We start from the raw sequence: 10,061 nt of genomic DNA on the forward strand, positions 1-10,061 counted from the left end.
TTTAGGGCTTCCTTCAGGGTCTCTTGTAAGGCAGGCCTGGTGGTGACAAAATCTTAAGCATTTGCTTATCTGTAAAGGATTTTATTTCTCCTTCACTGATGAAGCTTAGTTTGGCTGGATATGAAATTCTGGGTTGAAAATTCTTTTCTTTAAGAACGTTGAATATTGGCCCCCACTCTCTTCTGGCTTGTAGAGTTTCCGACGAGAGGTCTGCTGTTATTCTGATAGGCTTCCCTTTGTGGGTAACCGACCTTTCTCTCTGGCTGCCCTTAAGATTTTTCTTCATTTCAACTTTGGTGAATCTGGCAATTATGTGTCTTGGAGTTACTCTTCTGGAGGAGTATCTTTGTGGCGTTCTCTGTATTTCCTGAATTTGAATGTTGGCCTGCCCTACTAGGTTGGGGAAGTTCTCCTGGATGATATCCTGAAGAGTGTTTTCCAACTTGGTTCCATTTTCCCCCTCACTTTCGGGCACCCCAATCAGACGTAGATTTGGTCTTTTTACATAATCCATACTTCTTGCAGGCTTTGTTCATTCTTTTTCTTCTTTTTTCTTTGGTTCTCTTCTCGCTTCATTTCATTCATTTGATCCTCAATCGCTGATACTCTTTCTTCAGTTGATCGAGTCGGTTACTGAAGCTTGTGCATTTGTCACGTATTTCTCGTGTCATGGTTTTCATCTCTGTCATTTCGTTATGATCTTCTCTGCATTAATTAATCTAGCTGTCAATTTTCCACTTTTTTTTCAAGATTTTTAGTTTCTTTGCGCTGGGTACGTAATTCCTCCTTTAGCTCTGAGAGGTTTGATGGACTGAAGCCTTCTTCTCTCATCTCGTCAAAGTCATTCTCTGACCAGCTTTGATCCGTTGCTGGCGATGGGCTGCGCTCCTTTGCAGGGGGAGATGCGCTCTTATTTTTGAATTCCAGCTTTTCTGCCTGCTTCTTCCCCATCTTGTGGTTTTATCTGTCTCTGGACTTTGATGATGGTGACGTACGGATGGGGTTTTAGTATAGGTGTCCTTCTGTTTGATAGTTTTCCGTCTGACAGTCAGAAGGACTGTCTGTTGGAGATTGCTTGAGGTCCACTCCAGACCCTGTTTGCCTGGGTATCAGCAGCAGAGGTTGCCGAAGATAGAATATTGCTGAACAGCGAGTGTACCTGTCTGATTCTTTCTTTGGAAGTTTCCTCTCAGGGGTGACGCCACCCTGTGAGGTGTGGGGTGTCAGACTGCCCCTAGTGGGGGATGTCTCCCAGCTAGGCTACTCAGGGGTCAGGACCCACCTGAGCAGGCAGTCTGTCCGTTCTCGGATCTCAACCTCCGCGTTAGGAGATCCACGGCTCTCCCCAAAGCTGTCAGACAGAGTCGTTCGCGTCTGCACCGCCCCCGCTCTTTCCCCTATGGGCTGCAGCTGTGCGCTGTCCGCAGAGGTAGAGTCTACAGAGACAGGCAGGCTTCCTTGAGCTGCTGTGAGCTCCACCCAGTTCGAGCTTCCAGCGGCTTTGTTTACCTACTTAAGCCTCAGCAATGGCGGGCGCCCCTCCCCCGCCTCGCTGCTGCCTTGCGGATAGATCGCCGCAGACGGCTGTGTTAGCAGTGAGGGAGGCTCCGTGGGCGTGGGACCCTCCGGCCAGGTGTGGGATATATTCTCCTGGTGTGCCTGTTTCCTTAAAGCGCAGTATTGGGGTGGGAGTTACCGATTTTCCAGGTGTTGTGTGTCTCAGTTCCCCTGGCTAGGAAAAGGGATTCCTTTCCCCTTGCGCTTCCAGGTGAGGCGATGCCTCGCCCTGCTTCAGCTCACGCTGGTCAGGCTGCAGCAGCTGACCAGCACCGATTGTCCGGCACTCCCTAGCGAGATGACCCCAGTACCTCAGTTGAAAACGCAGAAATCACCGGTCTTCTGTGTCGCTCACGCTGGGAGTTGGAGACTGGAGCTGTCCTATTCGGCCATCTTGCTCCTCCCCCCAAAGAACATCTTTATTTCTGCTTTCATTTCGTTATGTACCCAGTAGTCATTCAGGAGCAGGTTGTTCAGTTCCATGTAGTTGAGTGGTTTGATTGAGTTTCTTAGTCCTCAGTTTAGTTTGATTGCACTGTGGTTGAGAGACAGTTTGTTATAATTTCTGTTCTTGTACATTGCTGAGGAGTGCTTTACTTCCAATTATGTGGTCAATTTTGGAATAAGTGCAATGTGGTGCTGAGAAGAATGTATATTCTGTTGATTTGGGGTGGAGAGTTCTATAGATGTTATTAGGTCCGCTTGGTGCAGAGCTGAGTTCAATCCTGGATATCCTTGTTAACTTCTGTCTCGTGATCTGTCTAATGTTGACAGTGGAGTGTGAAGTCCCATTATTATTGTATGGAGTCTAAGTCTTTTGTAGGTCTCTAAGGACTTGCTTTATGAATCTGGGTGCTCCTGTTTGGGTGCATAGATATTAGGAGAGTTAGCTCTTCCTGTTGAATGATCCCTTACCATTATGTAATGGCCTTCTTTGTCTCTTTTGATCTTTGATGGTTTAAAGTCTGTTTTATCAGAGACTAGGATTGCAACCCCTGCTTTCTTTTGTTCTCATTTGCTGGTAGATCTTCCTCCATCCCTTTATTTTGAGCCTATGTATGTCTCTGCATGTGAGATGGGTCTCCTGAATACAGCAGACTGATGGGTTTGACACTTGATCCAGTTTGCCAGTCTGTGTCTTTAATTGGAGCAATTAGTCCATTGACATTTAAGGTTAATATTGTTATGTGTGAACTTGATCCTGTCATTATGATATTAACTGGTTATTTTGCTCGTAGTTGATGCAATTTCTTCCTAGCCTCGATGGTCTTTACATTTTGGCATGTTTTTGCAATGGCTGGTACCGCTTGTTCCTTTCCATGTTTAGTGCTTCCTTCAGGGTCTCTTGTAAGGCAGGCCTGGTGGTGACAAAATCTCTAAGCATTTGCTTATCTGTAAAGGATTTTATTTCTCCTTCACTGATGAAACTTAGTTTGGCTGGATATGAAATTCCGGGTTGTGAAAATTCTTTTCTTTAGAACGTTGAATATTGGCCCCCACTCTCTTCGGCTTGTAGAGTTTCTGACGAGAGGTCTGCTGTTAGTCTGATGGGCTTCCCTTTGTGGGTACCCGACTTTCTCTCTGGCTGCCTTAATATTTTTCCTTCATTTCAACTTTGGTGAATCTGGCAATTATGTGTCTTGGAGTTGCTCTTCTGGAGGAGTATCTTTGTGGCGTTCTCTGTATTTCCTGAATTTGAATGTTGGCCTGCCCTACTAGGTTGGGGAAGTTCTCCTGGATGATATCCTGAAGAGGGTTTTCCAAGTTGTTTCCATTTTCCCCCTCACTTTCAGGCACCCAATCAGACGTAGATTTGGTCTTTTTACATAATCCCATACTTCTTGCAGGCTTGTTCATTTCTTCTTCTTTTTCTTTTGGTTTCTTTGTTCATTTCATTTATTTGATCCTCAATCGCTGATACTCTTCTTACAGTTGATCGAGTCAGTTATGAAGCTTGTGCATTGTCACGTATTTCTCGTGTCATGGTTTTCATCTCTGTCATTTCGTTTATGATCTCTCTGCATTAATTAGTCTAGCTGTCAATTCTTCCACTTTTTTTTCAAGATTTTCAGTTTCTTTGCGCTGGGTACGTAATTCCTCCTTTAGCTCTGAGAGGTTTGATGGCTGAAGCCTTCTTCTCTCATCTCGTCAAAGTCATTCTCTGACCAGCTTTGATCCGTTGCTGGCGATGGGCTGCGCTCCTTTGCAGGGGGAGATGCGCTCTTATTTTTGAATTTCCAGCTTTTCTGCCTGCTTCTTCCATCTTGTGGTTTTATCTGTCTCTGGTCTTTGATGATGGTGACGTACTGATGGGGTTTTGGTATAGGTGTCCTTCCTGTTTGATAGTTTTCCATCTGACAGTCAGAAGGACTGTCTGTTGGTCTGTTGGAGATTGCTTGAGGCCACTCCAGACCCGTTTTCTGGGTGTCAGCAGCAGAGGTTGCAGAAGATCGAATAGAATATTGCTGAACAGCGAGTGTACTGTCTGATTCTTTCTTGGAAGTTTCCTCTCAGGGGTGACTCCACCTGTGAGGTGTGGGGTGTCAGACTGCCTAGTGGGGGATGTCTCCCAGCTAGGCTACTCAGGGGTCAGGGACCCACTGAGCAGGCAGTCTGTCCGTTCTCAGATCTCAACCTCCACGTTAGGAGATCCACGGCTCTCCCCAAAGCTGTCAGACAGAGTCATTCGCGTCTGCAACGGCCCCGCTCTTTCCCCTAATGGACTGCAGCTGTGCGCTGTCCTCAGAGGTAGAGTCTACAGAGACAGGCAGGCTCCTGAGCTGCTGTGAGCTCCACCCAGTTCGAGCTCCCAGCGGCTTTGTTTACCTACTTAAGCCTCAGCAATGGCGGGCGCCCCTCCCCCGCCTCGCTGCTGCCTTGCGTATAGATCGCCGCAGACGGCTGTGTTAGCAGTGAGGGAGGCTCCGTGGGCCTGAGACCTCCTGGCCAGGTATGGGATATATTTCTCTGGTGTGCCTGTTTCCTTAACGCGCAGTATTGGGGTGGGAGTTACCGATTTTCCAGGTGTTGTGTGTCTCAGTTCCCCTGGCTAGGACAAGGGATTCCCTTCCCCCTTGCGCTTCCAGGTGAGGTGATGCCTCGCCCTGCTTCAGCTCACGCTGGTCAGGCTGCAGCAGCTGACCAGCACCGATTGTCCGGCACTCCCTAGAGAGATGACCCCAGTACCTCAGTTGAAAATGCAGAAATCACCGGTCTTCTGTGTCGCTCGTGCTGGGAGTTGGAGACTGGAGCTGTTCCTATTCAGCCATCTTGCTCCGCCCCCGAGTATATTTTTTATATAAACAGAAAGTGGAAACTTATTTTCAATTTTTTTAATTTCAAAGATAAAAGAGATGTTAACTCCAGCAGCAATTTTCAGCATTTCCTGGTGAAATGAGTGATTAAAGAGATACTAAAGAATGAGGAAGATTAAGCAAGGAATTGGGTGAGAGATGGGAAAGCCTGAACTAAAAGCAGCGGTGAGTGCAACAGGTGCTATGTCATCAGCCCAAAACTCTGAGCAGCTCAGCTGCCTGACCACAGAGTATGTAGGCCAATGCACAAATGTGCACATACAAGAGGGAATAGAAAGGAGAAACAAAGAACTGAAAAATAAATTAGTGTTGGATCCTCATTAAAGCTCAAAGAAGGAAGACTTGATATTAACAAAAGCGTAGGTAACTCCCTCTAGCTGGTAATAGCCCAAGCTAGCAGCACAAAGCGGGACATGTGAGTGGCAGGATCTATAGAACCCATGAAACATACTTTATACTTGGACAGAGGGCTGGACAGGGAGGTGTTGCTTCTCAGATCAGTTACTGACACTGTCTATTTGGTCAGAAATAGCCTCTGACTGGGTTTCCAGTCAGTAATTTCTAGGGTAAAGTTATAGTTTTGGTTTTCTGAGGCAGAAGAAACATCTTAGACTCCAATGAGGGGTGAGATACAGTGAGTTCATGGGGGGCAGAACAAGGCCTCAAGGTTCAGAGCTCATTCGGTGGTAAAGTTTGAAGAAATGGCAGGCCAGGAGACAAGCCCAAGGGGATTCATTAAAATCCCATTTCCTGGAGCAATATTTCCAGGGGAGGTCATGTTAGCTGAGAGGGGGGACTATGAACCCTCCCCCAGGACAGGGCTCACTGTTGGCACAGAGATAGGAAGGCTGGGCATTGGTGGATCTCTTTTAAGCAGTTCTTCTCATACCTCTTTTCTCACATTCCTGCTGTGCTCTTTTATCATGAAACACAGCATGAGGGGAATATGTGAAATCTGAGGACTTGGACTCAAGAACTCAGCCAGAGTCATTCCAAAGCAGTGAGGACTTTCTCACAAGGACAGTGGATGAGAGAACTTTGGAGGAGATTCAGCTCCTCACTTCTGCAGGATCCTGCTCTAGGTTCTCAGCTGCCTGTCTGCATCTATCTCTACTTCCAGAGAGGACTTGCAGTGCCAGTGACTGGAGGAGCCTTTGACCTCTGATCCCAGAGACAGCCATACACACACCTATGTTCATCCCTGCCAGAAGAACCAACTCTTCTTTCTCGGCCTTCTTGAACTTCTTTATCTGAAAGCTATGCCCCTTCCCATATGAGGTAAGGGCTGTGTCTCTGTTTCAAGGCAATATGGGAAGTCTGAAGTCCTGAGAAACAGAGTCAAGACCTTTCACTGTTCTCCTTCCCAGATTCTCTAGTTCCTCAGGCTTTATGGTTCACTCACTCCCGTCTATACCTTATCCAACTTGTACGTGTACCCATCCTGCGCATATGGGGACACCCAAAATAATTCTTTGCCACTGACCAGCCGTGAGTTCCTAGAAGTCCTGATGATGGCCTCCTGGTAAAAGTCTCAGTACCTACCTCTGTTACATCTAGATTTTCCTGGCCTCCAATAGTTTGGTGTGAGTCCCCAAATGAATAGTACCTCAAAGAAGGACTATCTAAAATATGCTGAAGTACTTTTCCCCTGCGGGACTGCTTGGCACTAAGCCCAGTGCCACACAAAAAGCCAGTGGAAGTAAACTCAAACCATAATTATACTGAGCAGATGCAGAGAAAAAAAACTTACAAAAACAGGCTTCCAAAAATTTAGCTCTACCTTGTGAATTGACTGACCATTTTCCATGAAATATAACAATGCCTCTCTTAATATCAGCCTCTGCTGACTTCCCTTGGTTTGAAATACCCACAACCACCAGCAGTTTTCCAGAAAGAAGCTCTTCCTCTGTAGGCCCAGTGTGTGTTTTCTGGCCTTTCCCTTTAGGTGACCCTGGAGGGGAGAACCCAGTGAATGGAAAGGAGGGAAAACAATAGTCCCGTATCAGAGGGAGGAGGTAGGTATGTAGGATCCTGAGTCCTGGTTATGCCACTTCACCCAAGCCCTGATTTTTCTTCTCTTTGAAATCCTGTCCAAACATTTGTTATAGGAAGCTAGAGGAATATGCCCCACTAATTATTTTTCTCCTTTTATTTTCCTGTCCATTCATCTTTTTATTTAAGAAAAATAAAGGCATTTCAAACCTAATATTTAGCAGAAATAGTGCTTAGAATTGTCTTTGGACTTGTCTTTTTGTTTTCAACAGACAAATAAGGTTTTCCAGTCAGTGGGTCACTGGTTCCTAGGTCAAAATTATAATTTTGGTTTTGTAAGGCAGGGGAAAGATCTTAGACTCCAATGAGTGCCGAAACTCAGTTTTATAGGGGTATTTTTCTGGCTGGTTTCTTGTCCACACTTCACTGGGTAAAAATGCAAAGAGGACATTCCTGTACTATATTTTAAGGTTCTGACTTTCACGCTACCATCCCTCGCTTTTTTTAAATTATATCCTAAGTCTTTTTGATTTAACCAGCTCCTATTTATCCTCAGCCTGTAGTTTTTATACCACTTCCTTAGTGAATCCTTTCCTGAAACCTCATTTACATATTATCCTAGTGTGTTTTTTTCATGTATCATTGAATGTATGTAGGTGTTTGTGTGACTGATTTTTCAGATCTACACAGTTGCCCAAGTGTAATGCCTGAGATATCATAGGTCTTTAGTAAATATTTATTGAATGAATGAAAGGAGCTTGGATCAGAAGGGTCTTCCAATATCAGCTTTTTATATGACATTAGCACTTAAAGGTTCTAACTCTGAGTTGACCAGCACAGTGACATAAATGGATATTTGGAGAAGTAGGTGCAGATTATGGAAGGGAAAGATGAATAATTTGATCAAAAATTATTTTTCTCTTCCAAAAGGCCTCCTAAGTCTTCCATCCAACTTTGAAAAAAACTGAATTTATAAAAAGCAAGCCAAGTGAACGCTATCTCACATGCACCTCACACTCCACTTCTCTTCCTCAACCCCTAGCAGCAGAGCTACTATATGGATTCAGGGTTCAGCAGAACCAACATTTTCCTTGTATTCCTAAGATTTGTGGGGAGAAATCTTCTTCTCACCTTGAGTGTGTTTCTGTGGCTCACAGGTAACGATATTGCTTTGGGCCGTGTCTACAACATCTCCTAATTTGTAGCTCACTCCTTGTATCATGTGCCCTAAACACAAACACCTGCCGTGCTGCCACAAATCTCATTTACTGCCTCTATTCCTCTGAGAAAACATCTTATTATTATCTTGGCAAACATCTTTGGTACTGTTCCTCTAGATTTATTTCTAAAACTATACTACCATGACTGTCAAGTTCAGCCCAGAATTCTCTTTCCCTCCAACAGGGTAGCACTTGAAGAATCCCGGTGACCAAGCAGCCCAAGAGCCCAGAGATTCTCCCATTGAGGAAGGTAATCAGCAACAATGAGACTGGTTTAAGGGAGAAGACAGTAAAGAGTTTTTTTTATAAATAAAACTTTAAAAACTGAATTGGAATGCCAAGTACATTTAAGGCGGAAAAAAACTAGCTAGATCTTAAACCAATGCCCAGTGTATTTGTTCATTGTGAAGAGAGAGATGCTTTCATCTATCTACAAAGATGTTTGCTTAGGCTCGTTCTTCTGGATACCTTATTTGAAGGGATTTCTAAATAATTATCTTAATGACATGCCAAATTACCTAATACCAGTTTACCTGATGATTTATTGTAATCCAATACCAGCATTCAGAAATCAGAGGCATACTAACAGATGGAAAAGATACCATATTATGGGATTCCTATTGGCCAATGAACAGTGACCTAGAACAATCCAAAGCTACAGTGCATACCTTCAGAAAAGCTTCCACTAATAATACATTTGGTTCTAGGCAACTAAAAACCACAGCATGGAGCTCCGGAACTCCACCTTGGGAAGCAGCTTCATCTTGGTGGGGATTCTGAATGACAGTGGGTTTCCTGAACTGCTCTGTGCTACAGTTATAGTCCTATACATGTTGGCCCTGACCAGCAATGGCCTGCTGCTCCTGGCCATCACCATAGAAGCCCAGCTCCACATGCCCATGTACCTCCTGCTTGGGCAGCTCTCTCTCATGGACCTCCTGTTCACATCTGTTGTCACTCCCAAGGCCCTCGCGGACTTTCTGCGCAGAGAAAACACCATCTCCTTTGGAGGCTGTGCCCTTCAGATGTTCCTGGCACTGACAATGGGTAGTGCTGAGGACCTCCTACTGGCCTTCATGGCCTATGACAGGTTTGTGGCCATTTGTCATCCTCTGAAATACATGACCCTCATGAGCCCAAGAGTCTGCTGGCTCATGGTGGCCACATCCTGGATCCTGGCATCCCTGGTAGCTCTAGGACATACCATGTACACTATGCACCTCCCTTTCTGCATGTCCTGGGAAATCAGGCATCTGCTTTGTGAGATCCCACCCTTGCTGAAGTTGGCCTGTGGTGATACCTCCAGGTATGGGCTTATAATATACGTGACAGGTGTGACTTTCCTCTTGTTCCCCATTTCTGCCATTGTGGCCTCCTACATACTAATCCTATTCACTGTGCTTCGTATGCCATCAAATGAGGGGAAGAAGAAAGCTCTTGTCACCTGCTCTTCCCACCTGACTGTGGTTGGGATGTTCTATGGAGCTGCCACATTCATGTATGTCTTGCCCAGTTCCTTCCACAGCCCCAAACAAGACAACATCATCTCTGTTTTTTACACAATTGTCACTCCAGCCCTGAATCCCCTCAACTACAGCCTGAGGAATAAGGAGGTCATGGGGGCCTTGAGGAGGGTCCTGGGAAAATACAGGCTGCTGGCACATTCCACACTCTAGGGAAGGGTCATGGCTGCCTGTCACCATTCCTGCTCCAAATAAAATTCTCTACTCACTCATTCTTCAATACTATACTCTCAGATGATACATACATTTTTAAAATTTTACTTTTTATTCAACTGTGAATCTGGTGTGTACAATGACCTTGACTTAAACTCATTTGGAACACATCATCCTGACTTTGGAAACCCACGTTATAAAATAACCAGATGGGTAGAAAAGCCTTGAATGGGTGTTGTAGACTCACTCTGTGGTAGGGCATCTTCCTGACACACTACCAAGTAGACATGGTAGGGGATTAG

The 10,061-nt window shown here is 45.2% G+C and overlaps 1 protein-coding gene across 1 annotated transcript; it reads left to right on the top strand.

The window, feature by feature from the left end:
• The first annotated feature begins 8,717 nt into the window (after positions 1-8,717).
• Positions 8,718-9,772, top strand: LOC117081607 (olfactory receptor 2AG2). Its single transcript, XM_033207782.1, has one exon. It carries the CDS (start codon positions 8,809-8,811, stop codon positions 9,757-9,759), a length of 951 nt encoding a protein of 316 aa, XP_033063673.1. The 5' UTR covers positions 8,718-8,808; the 3' UTR covers positions 9,760-9,772.
• Positions 9,773-10,061: the final 289 nt, after the last annotated feature.

This window comes from Trachypithecus francoisi, unplaced genomic scaffold, assembly GCF_009764315.1.
Source record: "Trachypithecus francoisi isolate TF-2019V2 unplaced genomic scaffold, Tfra_2.0 Lachesis_group8, whole genome shotgun sequence".
NCBI classification, from domain to species: Eukaryota; Metazoa; Chordata; class Mammalia; order Primates; family Cercopithecidae; genus Trachypithecus; species Trachypithecus francoisi.